The sequence below is a fragment of the Cervus elaphus genome, chromosome 7 (assembly GCF_910594005.1).
Source record: "Cervus elaphus chromosome 7, mCerEla1.1, whole genome shotgun sequence".
Lineage (NCBI taxonomy): Eukaryota > Metazoa > Chordata > Mammalia > Artiodactyla > Cervidae > Cervus > Cervus elaphus.
In genome coordinates this window covers 48,994,313-49,013,572 of record NC_057821.1, presented here as the reverse complement: position 1 = coordinate 49,013,572, position 19,260 = coordinate 48,994,313, and the positions used below count along the sequence as shown (strand labels likewise).

The window sequence follows — 19,260 nt, the reverse complement described above, 5'->3', positions numbered from 1 at the left end:
ATCCTCGCCGCTTCCCAGCGCTCCGGGCGCAGGGGCGCATGTGTTGCTGGAATGCAATCCGTGGGGGGAATGCAGATTGCGCTGCGACCCACTGGGTTTGATTTATGAACGGTTACTCCAGCGATTGTTTACACATTGCATTTCAGGGCCCCCGCGCCCCCCCCCCCCCCCGAGGAGCCGGCGCGGGTACCCGCGGCCGCCTCCGCAGCCTCCCTCGCGGTCCTCCAGCATCCGCGCCCACCCCCACCTCCACCCTCACTTTGTCCAGGAAATCCGACTTCGTCGCCCCGGAACCCGGGGGCCCACATTCGGCTCTGCCTCCCGCAGCCTGCTCTCCTCCGGCCGTCCCGGACCCGGGGCTGCTCCGCCGCGTTTACTCGCGGGCCGTTATTTCTCCGTGAGGCCACGCAGGCCAAAAATAGGAGAGGTGGAAGCAGCTCGCCGGCCGGATCGATGGGGCCCTCGCCGTTTCAGCTGAGCTGTCTTATTAATTATGAAAGGACTCGCCCGATCCCTGCCAGGGACGACGCCTCTGGCCCCTCCGCTGGAGCCCTTAATGGTGGTTCCTCCGAGAGCTGCCTCCGGCCACCGCAGAGGAAGCGGCGAGTCGCGAGCAGGGCTCGGCCCGCAAGCAGGTGCTTGCTTTCGACCCGCGTGGGTCCGCGTGTGCGTTCTCAGAGGCGCGCAACGCCAGCGCCCTCAAACCTCCGCTAGGACGGACCCCTGCCTTTTGGCTTACAGAAGTAAAATATAGCTTCCCCTTTCTCTTAAGCGAACACGATTTCAGGGACGTGGCAAGATGTTCTGGTAACCCAAGGCTTGAGGACGGTAGGTTATCAGGTGACTGGTGAGCTGGTGGTGAATTTACCACCTGGCATCCTGTGTCCCTCCAGGGAACCCCGAGAGAACTCGGCCAAGAAAGCAGGCTTGGGGCAGGAAACAGAGGACACCCCTATTTCAAACAATAACTTTTATTTTATACTTCTCTATACTTTGTAGCAAATCTTTTTTTTTTGCTGAATTTAATTTATAATAAACTTTTTAAATTACATCTCTCTTTTTTTTTTAAAATCAAGGCTCTTTTATGTCAAAATCTTTTTTTAACTATATTTTAGATTAACATTTAACATCCCCCCCTTGTGATCTATACCGTTGGATATTCAGGTATTACCGTATGTGGAACAGCTAAAACAAGAGGGAAAACCAAGGCAGTGGACTTCGAAAGATGCATCAACGAGCAGGTAAAGCTTAACCTCTCAGTGACTTCAGCAGCGTTGCTTCTGGCAGCCTGTACCTCTGACCCGAGGTTTCCTCAACTCCTTCCCTCTCCCCATCCTAGCCTCGAAACACAAGGCCAACCATCTGTCCTTTCACTTTTCTCGAGGAGAAATGTGCAGTGGAAATGATCAAAACAAGATTCTGTGTTAGAAAGACAGTGAGCGTGAATTATTCACGAGATGCTGCTCTCTTCAATGCATTCCCCTGGCCTTCTCCTCTCCTCTTTCCTGTTAGGAGGAGCCCATCATTGGTCATGTATTCACATGATTAATATAGTAGGCGGCCCAGGGCCGTTCCTGAGATTCTTGTGCCAAAAAAATAAAAATTAAAAAAAAGAAAAAAAAAGAATGGGGTGGGTTTGCCGTTTTCGTGTTTCTGTGTGAGGACGGACTGAAGCTGAGGTCCGATTTTGGCTGTGCTCGCGTGCTCACTGATCGGTAACATTTGGCAAATGGAACACAAGGAACCAAACGAAATCAGAAAGAGAATCAGGATTTCCCACAATTCCCATATGAGGGTTTTCAGCATCACAGAGAATCACAACGTCCCCAAAGAACGCATGGATCTTCCTCTCGGTTTCCGGGAGCATGGCGTGAGTGCGGGCGCGCGCGGGGGGAGCCGGCCCGGCGCTCAGAAGGAAAGCCAGGTCGCTAAAGCTGCCGAGAGAGACACCAGGAGCACGGGCAGCGCTGGGAGCAGGGGCCCCGCCGCCCCGTTGCCGCCGCCGCAGAGTTCGAATAAGCTGCCTTGGATGTTGAGATTTTTGGATTCTTTTCTCAGTTTATCCCACATATCTTTCGCCCCTTCTTGGCAATCCGTAAGGGCTGTGACTGTGCAGCTGTGGAAATCCTCCCAGTATCTGGCGAGGAACAGAACAGAGCAGAAGGAGGTTCACTGTGAGCGCGGGCAGGACCCCGGGCCTGCGCCCCCCCAGGTGTCCCCCTCGCGGCCCGGCCACGCTCCCGGCGCCGCGTCTCCCTGCAGCCCCCGGGCGCCGGGCGGGGCCCGGTGCGCCCCCACCCTCCCCCCGGCCCCCGCCTCCTGGACCTCAGCCCGTCCGGGGAGCCGCTGTCCAAGGTGCGGCCGCCCCTTCCCGGTCGGGTTCCGCGCCCGCGGCGCCGCGCTGGCACCTGGGCCTGCGCTGACAGATTGCAGGCCTCGGCGGGCACTGCTAGGAAAACAGCGCTAAGCCGCGCAAGCTGCCGCCCATTAATGCCTCTCAGCTCGTAGGCCGGCCGGCCGGCGCCGCGCGGCCCTCCCCGCGGCTCCGCGCCCCTCCTCGCCCTTCCTCCTCCTCCCTGCGTCTCCAAGCCGCCGCGCCCGCTCGCCTCGGCCTTCCGTCTCCTCCGCTCCGCCTTTTGTCTCCCGCTCACCTCGCCTCCCTTCTCTCCCCTTCTTTGTCTTCCTCCTTTTTCCTCCCCTCGGGTTTCCCCCCGGGTCCCTTCCTCGCTCCCTCCTCCTCCTGCTCGCTCGCTTCGGTCCTCCGCGGCGCCTCGCCTCGCCCTCCCGGCTCGGATCCGGTGCGGAGACGGCCGCCTGCCTCTGCCTCCCCGGGGTCGGTGAGTGCCAGCGCCCGAGCCCCCGGACCGGCTCCCTCGCCTTCTCCAGCTTCCTTACCCCTAGAGCTCAGGCCCCGCTCGCTGAGTCCCCGCTCTCCCCCACCCCTCACCCCCAGGCCTTTCCGCGGCCCTGGACCCCCGTGGCCTTCGGGAGGCGGTGCCAGCCCCCCGCCCCCAGGCCCGGGGCCCGGGGCCGGCGTAGGGCCCGCCCCGCCAGCCTTCGCGGGGGCCGGCTCCCGGTCCTCCCTGCTCGCCTCTTCCGGAGCCGGCGCCTTCCTCGGCCGCTCGATCCTCCCGGGCTCGGCTCCTAGCCCCGCCCCCACAACCTTCATCCGACTTGTCCTTTTTTTTTTTTGTCCCCCTTTTCCTCTGAAAACCCAAAATAGATCTCCAGACTAAATATAATTCCAACCCGTGATCGATTCCTGGGCCGCTGTCTCCTCTCGGGGCTGGGTCGATCCGTGCCGTCTTGCTAACTCCGGTCTGGCTCTCCCTTCACCAGACCCTTGGCGTCAGGTCACCAGCGAGGGCCCTCCACGAAATCTGTGCGTCCTTTACTCCCCTCCCTCCCTTCTGCTCACCGGCCGGGACTGTAAGCGCGCTGAAGGCAGGCTTTGTTCTGGTTTCCACTCCCACCCCGTCTTCTGGCTGAAGGTCAAGTTATAAAGGTCTGTTGGACTGCCTTGAGCTCCGGCTGCTTTCTAATGACCTCAGTGAGTCTCTAATTTATGAGGACTGCAGGGCCTGGGGCACAGGCCTTCCAGGTTCCTCAATTTGTAATAAATACTGAGATTTAGAGAAATGGAGAGGCGGCAGGACAGCTCTCTGAGTAATTACACCTCCCTCCCAAAGGAGATTTCAATCTCTCCTTTCTTTATGCATGCCCAGATGGGGACCAGGTCTTCCTGGAAGAGAGACTGGGCAGAGGAGGACAGAATCCAGGTGGGTCTGAGAGGAGCTGGGCTTCCCTGGGGGTTCAGATGGTAAAAAATCAGCCTGCAATGCGGGAGACCTGGGTTCCATCTCTGGGTCGGGAAGATCCCCTGGAGGAGGGCTTGGCAACCCACTCCAGTATTTTTGCCTGGAGAATCCCCATGGACAGAGGAGCCTGGCAGGCTGTGGTCCATGGAGTTGCAGAGTCGGCACGGCTGAGCGACTAAGTACCAGAACTGAGAGGAGGTGGCCTTCAGACCCAGCTGTGGTCTGCCACCTCCAGGACGGTCCCCCACCCCATGTCCATTTTCCTGCTAAAAAACCAACAGCTTGGAGTAATTAAATTCTGGCAAACGATGGAGGAATTGAGAGCTGATCTCTACTTACGCCTTTGCCCGTCTTTATAGGTACTTTCTTCCCTGTCATCAGACATTTAGGATTAAAGCAGGTGGGTATGCATCCCAGACCCAGCCTTTTGTCCCTTGGCTGCTGTGGCTTCTGGTGGACAGCAGGGTATTGAAGAAAGTGTGTAGCAAAATACACCCCCATCGAATTACTCAGTGTTAACAAATAATGTGCCACCCCCAAGGAATTAGGGAGAGAGGAAGGACTTCAGAGTATACAAAGGAGGGTGCGGAAAGTGGTCACTGCAACCTATGGGAAACAAGGAACACCTTTTGCCTGGGCTGTATTGGAAGGGCCGTGATGGGCGTGGGAAGGGTTACAACTGTTTTTGAAAAATAAAATGAAAGTGTGTGTGCATGTGTCTTGCAGAAGATGGGGGTATTTCTAAGGTCTGCCTTAGCTGAGATGTGGCTGATCCTCCACAGCAAGTGCTACCCTCGTTTGCCAGTGGGAGCTGTGCTTTCTAGCCAGCCTCTGGGCAAACACCCCTGGGCCTGGCATGAACTCCTTCTTGGTCCTTGTTGGGCCCTGAGCTGCCCTGGGCTGGGGACACCTTACAGATGCAGGAAGTGGGGGGATAAGCAAGGAGGATAGCTACCCTAAAGCTCCAAATGGGCTATAAACTCTGCAGAGATGGTTACTAGACATTTGGGCAAAGCCATCGGCCCAAAATAAAATATTCTTTCAGTTTCTCTCATAGAAAGAGAAAGAGGGATCTGCACTCACTTGCTGCCAGTGAAGTTTCTTGGCCTGTGCCAGAGCGGAGTTTTATTAGAGGAAGGGGACAAAGTAGGGGAGTTCTTTTCCTTCTAGGCAAAACTGGTAGAACTACCTAAAACGCCCCTCAAGCCAAACCAAAGGTCTAGGTTGAAGTGCTCATACGCGCAGCAGGGGAGGAAGAGGAAGAGGGCTTCTAAGCGTGGAGAGGAGCTGCCGGCAGCTCTCCTTGCCCCCTCACCCCGGGTCCAGCGGTTCCAGTGTGTGGCGCACCTGTGTGCACGCGGGTCAGGCTGCGGAGAGTGGGACTGGGCCCCGAGGAAAGGATCCTCCTCTGCCCATTCCAGGCCACAGGGTCCCCTTGGGCAGGGCAGGCCCCAGCCAAAGCCTGAGGGTGGGAGGCAGAAGGCGAGGAGGCTTCGCGCTGGTGCCAAATACAGAACTCAGGCGGGAGGCGAGGCGCCCTCCCTCCTCTGCAACCCACCCCCCACCCCCAGCACGGAAACCCCTCGCAACAGAGAGGACACTTACGTGCACACGGTCTTGATGTTCGTCTTGTCGTCCAGGCCCTGCGGGTAGTTGGCCATGCTGTCGCCCAGCTTGAGCAAACAGTCTGAAAAGCCCTTAAAGACCGCATCGCACTTGCCCGCTGCTCTCACGGCCTCCACCAGGTACGCTGCGGGGAGGAGGGGACACTGGTCAGCGCCCGGCCCCAGAGCCCCGCAGCCGGCCCGCCGGGACCCAGTGCGCATCGCCCCACCCAGCCGTGTCCAGTGGCGTCCAGGCTCGGGGTGCGCCAGGGCCAAAGGTGAGTGACGGTGGGGCCCGAGAACAACCGAGCTGCAGGCACCAGGCGTCTTCTGCAGGTGGCCCGCGTGTGCGGGTGTGAGGTCGGGGGAGTCCAGGCCTTTCCTACCGTGCGACCCCTGCCCGCATCGCTCTCAGCATCTTTTCAGTTTCCTTCGCCCCTCTTCTCTCCTCCCCCGCCTCTTTATTTCTTTCTCCTCGCTCCCTGCTTTGCTTCCCCAACACACCCCTAGCTGGCCCCTCAAGGCTCTCGCAGTGTAGTTTCCCTTTTGTGAGGTGACGGAGGGGTCTGACGGCACAGTGCAGGGGTGAGGAAGGGGCTGGGAGGCTCAGAGCCTGGGCCCCGCGGCCCGCCCGAGTGCCACATTTGTGAAACATCCCTGGGCTCAGGGCCCGCTGCTTAGTGGGCACTGGGCAAGCACTGCTGAATGAATAAATAAATAAATTCTCTGGAAGCCCCCAGCAGCCACCGACTTGGGTTATTTCATTATAAAAGGGATTCTCTACCATGGAGTTCCTAGTGAGGTCCTCGTCTGCACCCCCTATCCCCCTAGACTGGGGGGGGGGGAAGGGTGGTCCCGGGCAGTTAGGGCCATCAGGGTCAGGATGTGTCCGAGCTAGTGACCCTGGGTCACCTTCCCGGAGGCCAGATCCCCGAGGCCAGCCCCTTGCTTCCCTCCACCTTGCTCAGCTCCTCGGTTAAAACCAGCCCTGCTCTGCCAGCCAGAGACCAGACGCGACCCTTCCTCTCCAAGCCCCAGCTCTGCAGCTGGGGTCCGGGGTGGCTGCCGCCAGGGGCTCTCGGCCTCTGGCTCAGGGTTCCCTCCAGAGGGGCTGGGGTCTCAGCCGGGGTGGTGGCAGCAGGTGGAGGAGGAAACCCAGGGGTCACCTAGTCCTTGCTGCTGGTCTCAGGTCGGCCAAGCCCCGAGGCACAGGACCCAAGAGACGGGCTCCAAGCGGCGGCTGCGCTGCCGAGGCCCTTTCTCTCCATCCCAAGGCACGAACCGGGCTGAAGATGCCTAAACCAGCGGCTTAAAAGCACGTTGGGCACCAGGAGTGCGCACGCGAAGCGCAGACCTGCACTGCCTGGAAGGGAAGAGAGGGGCCTCCAGGGTCCAGGCTGCTTCCCGCTGCTTCCCGCTGCTTCCCGGCGGCCTTCAGGGCGCCACGGCTCGTGTGTGTCTCCGGGGAGGACCGGACACCTCACCTCCCCCAGCCGCCGGTCCCTGGGCCAGGGACAGGCAAGGGGGAAGGTGACCGAACCCGCAGAGGCCTCCGAGAGCGCACAGTTTGCAAATTGCTGCAGGGAGAGCGGGGCGGGCCTTAAGCTTTCTAATCCGGAACGGGAAGCTCGGGCCGATACGTCAACCTTCGTCAATCTCCCAGTACCCCCACGATATAGCAAGAGCCCTTGGACTGCAATATCAGCTAGAACACTGAGCTAGAAGGAAGGAATAAACGAATCTTGGTTCTAACAGAACGAGGGCCGATGAAATGAGCCCTGCGCGGCGTCCCCTGTAAACCACACTGCAAGCGCCGCTTTGCAGCGAGTAAACGAAATAAAATACAGTCCATCCTCTCTCCCCGGCCCCCAGTCTCTTCCCACCTTCACCCCCAAAACTCGGTGGCGAAAAAGCAGCCCCTAAGATGCACTGACAATAGTTTAAAAGGGAATTGCTTTCTCCGGGGTCGGGGGAGCGGGCTGGGGGGGACGCGGGAAGCGCTCCTGTCTTGGTGTTTTCAGGGGCTGCTGGAAAACCTTCCACAGCGCGCATGTGTGTGTGCGCGCGTGTAAAATAAGTCGTGAAAATTTCTGTCTTTTGCAACTCGGACTCCTCGGTCTCTCGTTGGCTGGGGAGGCTGGGGGCTTGCCCGCGGGGCGCGTTTGGAAGGCTCATGCATCCAGCCAGGTCCCAGCCCGGGCGACCCTTGCTGTCCTTCCTGAGCCCTGGTTCATCGAGGCTCGGGCGGGTGACCTGGGCTCCTTCCCTGTCCTCCACCGTGTCCGGTCTTGTGCCATCTCCTTCCGTTCATTCATTTGTTCGACCTCTCATTCATTCCAAACTTCCTCCCGCCTAGTCTTCATTTGCCTTCACCACCCCTCCACCTCCCCGTCTTTGCCCAACCCCCATTTTTCTTGCCAAATGTCAGTGATTTGGGACAGCTCCCAGCCATGAATTAATAAAGATCGAGCCTCCGGTTCGGGAAAGGACAGGCATTCGGGAACAAACATGCTCAGTTTCAATTCCACAGCCAACAAATGGTCATTTCCAGGAGGAGGTTAATGTGTTTCAAGCGTATTTCACATGCACAGTCTCTGTCTTTTTTACCCGTTCAAAGTAAGGTTATTTCTCACAGGGAATGCAGAGTCCCAAACCTTTGCCGATTATAAGCCCTATGTAAAAAACAACTGCTGTCTCCTGCTCTCTAAAAATCTGCAGTCATTGCAAAAAACCACATCCACTTATTTCCAAGATTTAAGGGATTTGTTGCAATCAGAAATGTTCTTTATTTACTGCAGCTCTTTGCATGAATGTCAAAGATTCAAAACAGCCAGATTCAAAACATCAAATCATTTCTTGGAATTAAAGGAAATGCTGCCGACATCCTGCATCTGTACACTCTAAAATCCCTACAATGTTCATGCAAAAAAGAAAATCAGATTCAGAAAATCCTGTCAAATGGATAAAAACCTATTGCAAAGAATCCATGTTAATGTCTAGATAACTCCAAAGCCTGTTTCTTCCACATTTCTCATGAAGAAAAATGTTATGCATTTCATCTCTTGCCCCAGCCAAACCAATTCCCTAAAGCACCCCCCTCCTGCAATACTGCAAGGATTTCTCTGCAAAGAATGCTACAGCCTCAAATGATAGGAGCCAACAATTCCCTCCTCTCCAGAAAACCCATTTGAAGAGTTTCTATTTTTTTCTCTTGTCCATTCTATTAATAATCTGCTTCACTTTCACTTTGAGGCTACATTAATTAATGCTCTGACCCAGCAACAGAGAAGGGGGTTTTCTCCTGTTCCCTTCCATTGCGCCTTCTTCATTTTGGATGGGAAAAAAATATGAACTTTCAAAAGCCCCAACGACAGTGGAACTAGAACTCAAGATTCCTTAACATAAAATGCGGACTATATAAATCCATCCATAATCAATCCCAAACTAACAAAAATTACAAACACCCAACACCACATATTGCAAACACTTCTTAACCCCTTCCTGTATATAACATACAGATGCCTGTGTGGAAAAGAAGAGGCAAATGTGCATAGAAAATTATATCCATATATATTTAGCTGAGCTCAAGCTCCTTAATGATAAGCATATTAAAAGATATACTCTGGGGTTCCCATTTATTCTCAATTTGCCCCTTAGACCGGTCTGCGGTGCCCGGTGTGAACGCTGCAGCTAGGATATGGGGTGGGGGGGCGGGCGGCGGCGGGAGAATGACAAAGTTCTAAATGCAGCAGTCTGAGCCCCAGAATATCTTTGCATTCTGCACATAAACTTTCCAGTTCTAGCTGCCTAGCCATCTTGTTCCTGCGTTCACCTTTCGACCCTTCAGTATAAAACCTTGCAGCCTGGCAGGGAGCGATGCATTTCCCCAAAGTGCACCAAACCTGGTGCACCCAAGAGAAAGCAGCAAATAGGGACGTGCGCTTTGTAAAAAGAGGGGAAGATCCCTCCAGAAAACAGCCGGCCGCACACACTTCCCGGCGAACATTTGGAGTCTCTCTCTCTCCTTTTTAGCAAAACCAACCCGGGACGCGCCAGTCCCTAGGAGCCGATACCCCCATCCCTGGAGGTTTGCCGGCTTCTCTGCACTCCCGGGCGACCGCGGGTCAGTCGGTCCCCCCGGGTGCCTCGGGCCCGGCCGCCCGCCGCCCTCCGCGAGCCCGGCCCGCCGTCCACTTACCTATTTGCACCGCGAGGATCAGTGAAATATATCTGCCGTTCAACTTAAGTCCCATCCTACGTTTAGTCAAACCATTTGCGACCGCAGACCTTTAAATAGTTAGTTTGGAGAACGCGGGGGAAAGCTGAAAAATAGGCATTGCCAACAAGTTCCAGGAGCGACGGAGACTTTATGCACGGGGAAGGCAGAGGGAGGAGAGAAAGAGAGGGAGCGAGGAAGGGAGAGAAAGAGAGAGAGAGAGGCCGAGGGAGGGGGAGAGCTGGGAATGGTTCACTCCATTAGGAGGGGGCGGAGGAAGTACAGCCTCACGCCCACGAGCCGGCCTGACGTGGGGGATGACACGGAACGATTTTTTTTTTTTTTTAAATAAAGACACCTTGGTAAAGAATCGCCATTTATAGTCATCAGAAGCTCGAATTAATCAGTTATCTCCAATTAATGTGCTGTCCGAATGAGTTCTCGCCTCCCGGGAGTTGGGGGGGAGACCACTTCCCCAGCTCGGCGGCCACCCCCGCCTCCTCGCTGTTCCCGGGGCCCCCCAACCCCGCCCCCTCTCTGCGCAGAACCGGGGCTCCCTCTCCCCTCCCCGCCTGCAGCCGGGGAGTCCTGGCGCGCCCACTCGATTGTTTCAGCCCGCTTCTCCACCAGCTCCTGGGCGAATCCAGCCCCCTCCCTACGTTGCAGCGGGGTTCAGAGGAGCGGGAGCTGGAGGGGAAAACAGCTCAGCTCTAAGAATTTGACACCCCCGCCTGCCCCCTGCGCTGGCCTGCTCGCGTTCTCCAACCCTTCGGCTGGGCTCGGGGGCACGGCCTGGAGCGCGTGAGCGCACACTCACGCACACACACGCGCGTGCCCGCGAGCCCAGCTAAGCGCCCCAGACCCTCCAGCACGCAGGGCCCGGAGCGCGCGCACACGCCGGGGCCCCGGGGTTTACTCTGCACCCCCTGGGCCCCTGAAATGTGCACCGCGTGCCCTCCGTGATGCCCGCGCAGGCAAAAGGCCGCTTCTAGAGATGCGGCGTCACCTATCTTGGGGAGCGGGAAGAGCCGGCAGGAAGGAGCTCCGCAAAGGCGATTTTCGGATCAAGGGATTTACTAACTCTCAGACCTTTGGGACATTTCCGAGGCGATCACTAGTGTGAGGGGTTCCTTCTGATCCTGATGCTCCTCTTGAGGTTTTCTTGTTGTTGTTGTTGGGCCGCACAAACACGCGCACACGTACCTCACGTACGCACACGCACACCCGGATCCACACACACCTGCACTGTTTTGGTGCTCGGGCGCAAACCCTTGTAGACGCAGCCTTCTCTGCAACCAAGCGCTTCTGCAGCTGCGCCTGTGCCCCTGAGAGGTGCTGCTACCCAGCAGCTTGAGTTAAGGATGAGAAAGGAACAGAGCTATTTTCTTCCTAAACGCGGTTAAGCTTTGGTTTCCTTCCCTTTCTCTGCACCAAGAGAAGCCTAAATTCTAGCTTCTTTCATCACAGGCTAAGGAAGGAGTCGGCCAACTTTAAGCGCATGAAGAGAAAAAAGAAATGAAAAATGAAAACGACCCCTTAAATCTCCCCAAATTACAGGAGAAAACGAGATGTTAAGTGAACAGCAGCTATGCAAGTGGTTAAGGTGACATCGAGTCGAATTCACTGCCCCCCGGAGCCGCGCCAGCGGCGCTCGAGTCTCTTCGGGGATGCAGAGAAGGGGAAAGGGGAAGAAGGGGCGAAAGAAGGGCGGTGGAGGGTGACGCGCTAAAGGGGAGCGCGGGGCCTGACTGCGGCACTGTGGGCCCTTTCCCGCGCCCGCCGGATCCCGCACCCAGAGGTGGGGGCCTGGGGGCGGGGCCCCGTGTCCCACCCTCCCTGACATCTCCAGGCCTATGGTCTGGGAGGCGGGGCAGGGGGGCGCGCCTTTCCAGCGTCCCGGGGCTGTGTCGCCGCTCCGGGTGTTTCCTTTCCCTGCGCAGGGAGGGCTCCTGGAGGAGCCGAAAACGTGGGCGGCCGGGGGGCGGGGCGGGGGCCGGTGGCGAGAGGGGGGGGTGTCCCTGGGACCCGCCCCCCACGCCCTCCAATGGCGAGGCGAGAGGTTGGCCAGAGGGGCGGGGCCTCGGGGAGCCGCCGCAGGCCCCGCCCACGGCCCCGCCCCACCCCCGGGGCCTCACGCGCGCGCCCCGACACCGCTCGGCCCAGACTAGGGGCGCCCGCGCCCGGCCCAGATTGCTGCGGGGCCCGCGGTGGGGGGCGGCGGGAAAAGGATTTATTTGTCCTCAACGTCCTTGCCTTTTTTCCTGCCCACCACCCACCCACTCAGGAGCTTCCAAGAGTGCCCTGCGATTTTCCCCACCCCGCCCCCTGTCATCCGAACTTGGGGCGCTGGGGGCGTGCGAGCAGGCAGAGCTGAAGGCCTAAATAAAGCAGAGTGAAGTCGGGGTGCGGGGTGCGGGTGGTCTGCGCATGCGCACAGCCGCCGGCGTCTGGTGGGCGGGTGCTGAGGGGGGAGGGGCGCCGCCCCTGGGACCCCGGGGGGAGGGGCGCCGCCCTTGGGACCCCCGCGGGCCTTCTCTCCACTTTCGTCCACTTGCAGCCCAGCCTCCCCTCGCTGCTGTGGGTCGTTTGGAAAGTGAGAGTAGTCAATACCACGCATAAATGATATGGGGTGAATGGCTGAAAGCAGATGCTGGGTTTTTTTTTTTTAATTATTTTTATTTTTAAAAGTCCAGGTCGTTCCGCAATTGGTACTGCTTGTGAGGTTGTTTTCCCCTAATTCCTTAGTTAAAGGATGATGAAATCCATAGTTGCCAACGCATGCTGGCTCTTTGCGAACACTGCGGGCAGTATCCATGGTTGAAGGTGGACTTGAAGAAAGTTTCCTCGTTTCTTTTCTTAATTTGAAACGTCCACTCCACATCATACTTGAGGGGAAAGAGCAGTGGACTGGAGTGGGGAGACGCAGTAACCAGGCCTTGCGTTGTCAGTATTGTGATGAGCGACCCTTGTCGGTCCGCCCCCTCTACCCCCCACTCCCGCTTCTCTTGAGTTGCGGTTTGGTGATCTGAAAAACCGAGGAGATCGGACTAGGACATGATCTCCAAGGTGGTTTTCACCCTGGTTTTGTGAACAGGAGGTTTTCTAGAATACTGTGGAGGTGCCGCCCAAGGAATAAAGTCCATACAATGATGCTAGTTACAGGCGCCTTCTTGCAGAGCACATGTTTCCTTTTGATAAATCATTTCATTTAAACTTAAAGAAACAAATACTGTTCAGGATAAAAGGAAAAAAAATGTCAGTGGTGCTGTTTTGATCTACATATCAAATTGAACCCTGGAAGTCAGTCTGCATAATTAAGACGTGAACTCCTTGCCCCAAGTCTACCAGGAAGAGACCATGGTCTGTGTCTGGTTGACACAGCCTTTCTTTCTCAGTTCGTGGTCCTGAAGCCCCCGTCTCAGTGCTCAGGCAGGCAGTGTTCCGCACACACGTGGGCACCTGGTGAGGGTGCGTGTGTTCTTGCATTGGCAACAGGGCAAAACACTGAACAGCCCATTTCCCAGTTCTCTCCACCAATCCATCATAAGTGGACCTTCCAGATGCTGCCACTTAAAAAAAAATGCCTTTGAAATTATCTGCAAGAGCAACTGCCAGGGCTAACTAGGAAATTCTACCTTTTCTTGGGTCAGAAAAAAGTCCACTGCTATATTAGAATGGATTGGTCTAACAATACATGTCTCTTAAATTTAGTCTGTCATTTTTATGTTGTTTGTTGTTGCTGAGTCTCTAAGTCGTGTCTGACTCTTTTGCGACCCCGTGGACTGTTGCCAGTCTCTGTCCATGAGATTTGTTTGTAGGCTCCTCTGTCCATGGGATTCTCCAGACAAGAATACTGGAGTGGGTTGCCATTCCCTTCTCCAGAGGATCTTCCTGACCCAGGAACTGAACCCCTGGTCTCCTGCATTAGCAGGTGGATTCTTTACCACTGAGCCACCAGGGAAGCTCTGTCATTTTTATACCTTCAACTAAAATCCTTAATCAAAATGCAAATATGAATGTATATGTCTTTTTTATTCAAAATGTCGACAACTATACTATATTGAAATATGCATATGAATTAAGAGGGAGAGGGAATTTTTGCAGATGTATGTTGCTAGGGGTCCTAATAAAAATCAGCTTTGAGAGGCTTGAGTCTCCCTTTGCATCTACTACTTGGTAAGGTGACTTTTCATTTTTGATCACCACTTTAAAGTTAGTTGAAACTTCTAGGGCTTAACGGCTGAAGAAATTTGATTTTAGTGCAGAAATCTGAATCCTGGGAGCAAATGTTTTGTTTGAAATGTATGAGTGTGATTAGCTTCCTACTTAATAATACATACTTTATATTTAAAAATCAACATTTTTATTATGAAATATGTGCACAGAACCATGCACAAAACAAAGATGCAGAGGTCACAAAACAAAGGTGTGCTTGATCATAAATCGAATTATCTTTGTGGTTCCCATTCACACTGAAACAGTAAAGACAACTAAAATGCAAGCTGTCTTCCTAGGTATGACCCTAAGTCAAAAAAGTCAGAGAAATTGTTGGGACAGTTAGCAACATTTGATTGTGGTTTGTGAATTGGACATCGGTTGGTACTGATGTTGATTTCCCAGTTGGAGAGTTGTGTGGTGATCACAGACAAGATCGTCCTTGCTTTGGGGGGGGTTCACACACTGCAGTACTTAGGAGAGATGAGACGTCATATCTGTAGCTTGTTCTCTTAAGTTTCAGAAAAGGAATAGCAATAATGGGGATGAATAGACAGTCATGGAAGAATGCAGTCAAATGTTAAAACCGGGAAATCTTTGGATGAAGGCATGTGGGAGTTTTTTTGTAATGTTCTGGCAATTTTTCTTTATTTCGAATTAATTATTTAAAAAATCTATTCTAGGTGGTTTAAGGACTTGAATAGTCCCCCATCCCAATCTTTTAAAACTAAATGAAATATATAGATGAATATTCTTAAATTTTTATTTATTTATTTAGCTGCACCAGGATCGTAAGTTGCAGCATATGAACTCTTAGTTGCAGCAGGTGGGATCTAGTTCCCTGACCAGGGGTCAAACCCGTGCACCCTGCACTGGAAGCGGGGTCTTAACCACTGGACCACCAGGAAAGTCCCTCTTAAACCTTAAATAAGCATACAAAGCAGGAACTGGAAAAGATTGATACATTTGACCATAACAAATGAAAAACTTCTGTTTGCAAAGTAACAACTTAAAGGAAATAAAAGGGTACATTACCAAAATCATCAAGATTGGTATCAAGAACTAAAGGATTCCTTAAACCAATTTTTAAAGTCTGTGCTCGCGCGCGCGCACACACACACACACACACACCTTAAAATAAAACCGAGCAAGAGACATGAAAAGGTATTTCACAGAAGATGAAGCATGATGGTTTATTCCAGGAATGTAAGCAAAACTGGCTTAATGTTCAAAGTACTCAGTGTCTCTGGGCCTTTGGCCTCCTGAGAGCCTTTCCTTCTGGGATGACCTCACCCTGGTCCATCTGATGTTTTCTCACCACCGCACTCACACCAAACCTCAGAAACGCGGGGCGTTCTTCTCAGCGAATCTTCTTGGGGAGGGACAGTGTGCGACCCGTTCCAGCCCCGGGGAATGTCGGCCTGGTTTGCCTGGCTTGCCAGGTATCTCTTCCTCGAATTCATCGCTCCCTCTTCGTAACTGGTGAGTGTTTTGGGGGAAGCGTTCTCAGAGTACACGGATTTCCTAGTCCTTCTCATGACTCCACAGGAAGGCCCTGGCATCCACCGACCCCTCCTAAGTCAGTCACCTCTATGGTGTCGCCAAGTGGTGGGTCTATTTTCCTCATTTCTTCTAAATTTGCTACTTGACATTCTACAGTAAGTAAGAGCTCCTTCCTTCCCTTCCTTCCTTCCACACTTCCTTTCCTCCTTCTTTTCTTCCTTCCCTCCTTCCCCCCCTCCTTTCTTATTTCCTTCAGTGGAACATGCTTTGGTTCCATTATTTTTTTTTACACCTGGAGGAAGTGTTGAATGCGACAATTATAAGGTAGCTATTTGTCCTCAGAGAGTGAACACTCCGCCTGCCCGTCAGGACCTTGTGTCCAATGCAAGAAAGACCAGCCTCTTGTCCCCAAGGCCTCTGGCTGTCACCTCTCCTCCTCTTAAAGTATTATCTGATTATTAAAAACTGTGTTCAATTAATTCATCTGTTCAGAGTGTCATTTTACCAGATGCATATTTTCGCCAACTGTGCTTTTTAACAATGTGATTTCATCAAGAGTTCAAACGCAGAGACAGCCCTGACCTGGAGGCGAGGCTGGCTGCAGATGTCATCCATCACTCTGTGAGCGCGCTGGAGGGTCACCTGGCCAGCAGCCCGCACGAGTGTCCTCTGCGCGTCTCCATCCTGGTGAGAGGCTCCAGGACGCTCTTTATGAGCACACTGTTGGATAGACTTCCTTTCCGCTTGTGGGTATAAAGAGGCTCCTGGTGATAAGCTTTTCGACGTCAACCCGTCTCGCCCTGACAAAACAGCAAATCCAGCCTCATGGGTTTCAACCAGTAAGTTCCTGATGATCGTGAATCATTTATTAACACAGAGTGGAAATGATCACACTGCAGGTCACCCTTGGAGTCAGCCAGATCGATGTGGGATTTGAATTCTGGCTCCCTTCCTGAACTTATTTGCTGTAAAAATATGGTCCAGTAATTTACTTCCTTAGGCTTCAGTTTCCCTATCTTTAAAATGGGTGTAAAAATATTGACCAGATGGGAGTTGTTGAGAAGAAAGTGCCGTGTTGTATTTAACAAGCTCACTGGGGGCGTGGAACCTTTACTGCCTCCTGGGCTGCTGTTTCCAGAGCGAGATCTTACCCTCCTCCCTCGGCAGGGATGTGGTCTGCGGGGGGGATGCTCTCAAGTGGCACAGCGTCTCAGTCTCCATTTCCTCCAAGTTCTTCAGCCCCTGTTTTCCTGGAGTCACTTCTCCCACGTGGGTCCAGTCACCGCACTGTCGGTCACTTCTTATGCTGGGCGATGGCCTTTGTTTCTAGGAGCCTCTGAAGCTGGTCTGCCTCTGGGAGGCTTGCTGCGTTCATGAACTTGGGATCTCCTCTGCACTCTTCTTCCCCCTCTCTACTTCCAGAGGCACGTTGGCCCCAAGACCTAATTTGGAGAGGGAAGCAGGAGACCCATTTTAGCCTCAAGGTTAAGCCATCTTCACGACTACAGGGATGTATTGTACAGCACAGGAAATATTGAGAATATTTTGTAATTACTGTAAATAGAGCATAAACCTTAAAAATCGTGTAAAAGTTAAATAAATTTTTTAAAAAGCACTACATGCAGAAAGAAGAGATTAAGCCATCTTCGCTACTCAAGTTTTTATTAGAGGTTTGCTCTGAGATGTCAAGCGTTTGTTCTGATGGACAAAGCTCTCCTCTGTCTCTCATCAGATCTGTGTTTCTGTGTGTGTTCTGCTCAGAACCTTGGGCCAAGGGAGGGGTGATCAGTGCCCCAAACCCCTGATACGTTACAGATAATCACTGATCGAAGTATTGTGTGTGTGTGTATTAAACACATAACCCTGGGTTAGCCTGGACCCCAAGCTTTCTTGAGGGAGACTAAAGAATTTGAATGAGCTTGAAGCAGACAAAGCTGGATTGTAGTTGATAAAGCTTTACTTCAAAATGTATAACTCATAGTTTGAGATTGATGTTAAGCTACTTTGTGATTGTCTCGTATGGGTTATGAGTTGAATCATGTTCTTCCCTAAAGATGTGTTAAAGTCTTAACCCCAGGACCTCAGAATGGGATCTTATTTATAGAGGTAATCAAGTTAAAGTGAGGTGGTTAGTGTGGGCCTTAATCTAATACTATCCCTACCTTTATAGAAGAGCAAATTTAAATACAGTGACCGACACACCCAGAAAGAAGACGGTTTGAAGACAGCCATGCGACGACGGAGTCAGGATTAGATGTTACATCTTTGAAACAAGAAATTCCCAAGATTTCTGGAAAAACCTCCTGAAGCTAGCACAGTCTCCCTCACAGACCCTCCCTCAGAAGGTATCACCCTGATGACACCGTGAGCTCATACTTACAGCCTCCAGGGTGCTGAGACGCTCAATCTCTGTCTTTCAAGCCACCCAGTCAGTGGCACTTGGTTATGGCAGCCTTAGCAAACTACCCCGTAGGACCAGACGACTCTGCTCACGGTGGGGCGCGTCACTAGAGGGAGCGGAATCTGGGGCGGAATCAGTCTTGGAGCAGCAGGTGAGATGGGCCTTAGCCTGAGCAGAAGGAAGGGCTTCCCGCCTTCTCTGGGCCAGAGGTCCACTGGGCGGAGACGCTGAGGCCCGGGGAAGCCTGGCGTGGTTCCTCTCCTGGTGGAAGCCCATCAGCTGCTCTGACCGCGGGAACAGCTGGAGCCAGACAGAGTCCAGGACAGTAGCTGGCTGGGGCCATGGTTGTGTATTGTTTTGTGTGCCGTATTTCCCTTCCACCGCTCCTGATCCTAGGAAGGTGTCGCCAAGAGTTTACAGCTGTGTTGTGAGATACGATGCTCTACACCCAGGACGAAGGAGACAAGAGGTGAACAGTAGGTACCACGAGAGGCACAAGTGCTATCCTGGGGCCCCGGCAGGCCCCTGGATGGGGTTCGAGCAGGGAAGTTTGAGGGCCATGTCCCTGGCCCGTTGGAGGGCGGCCTTTTGGGAAATGCTCAGAAATATTTGGGGGAACTTTTTGAGGATGGGTAATTTACAGCCAGAAACCTTGCCACATTTGAAGTGAATATAACCGGTAGTGGTGGTTTAGTCACTTAGTTGCGTTCAACTCTTTGCGACCCTCTGGACTGTAGCCCACCAGGCTCCTCTGTCCATGGGACTCTCCAGGCAAGAATACTGGAGTGGGTTGCTGTTTCCTTCTCCAGGGGAACTTCCCGACCCAGGAATTGAACCTGGGTCTCCTGTATTGCAGGGAGTCTCCTGCACTGAAGGCGGATTATTTACTGACTGAGCCACCAGGGAAGCCCGTATATAACAGACATATTCAGTTGAATGAGGGCATGTCGCATGTCTTTGCTCAAATGATGTCCAAGGAGACTGCTTCCAGGCTTAAAATTCTATTATTCTAATTAAACCAAGTTGCCACCGAATAGTGACTAGATTCTGCAGGTGAAGGAGGGCCGCCTTTGGACCCTCAGGCAAGGCAGTTGGAGCCAGTCCAGGGTGGCTGCTCAGAAGCAGGAATTACTGGCCACTGTGAGGAGTGACAGCTGGCCGCACGTGCAGGAGGCCCAGTCTTCGCATCTAAGAAATCCTCGGGGGCTGGTGGTGGTGGGGAGCCGGGTGATTTCTAAGATTCTTTCCAGCACTATAATTCCACGATTCTGGGAGGACAGAACTAGTAGATATCAGACCAACAATCTGAAGCTATTCAATTTGAGGACAAACCACCCAAAACAGTAAGAGCCCAAAAGAGCATAAACACCCATGGGTAAAGTCAGAGAGCCTTGGGACTTCCCTGGAGGCTCAGTGGGTAAGAACCTGCCTGCTGGTGCAGAGGACGGTGGGGGGGGGGGGGTACAATCCTTGGTCCAGGACCCCCCACACGCCACAGAGTGA

At 53.6% G+C, this 19,260-nt stretch overlaps 1 protein-coding gene across 1 annotated transcript; it reads right to left on the bottom strand.

The window, feature by feature from the left end:
• Positions 1-955: 955 nt before the first annotated feature.
• On the bottom strand, positions 956-10,311 carry NRN1 (neuritin 1). Its single transcript, XM_043908609.1, has 3 exons — positions 9,621-10,311; positions 5,424-5,568; positions 956-2,137 (listed from the first exon to the last, which is right to left on the bottom strand). Exons 1-3 carry the CDS (start codon positions 9,673-9,675, stop codon positions 1,909-1,911), a joined length of 429 nt encoding a protein of 142 aa, XP_043764544.1. The 5' UTR covers positions 9,676-10,311; the 3' UTR covers positions 956-1,908.
• Positions 10,312-19,260: the final 8,949 nt, after the last annotated feature.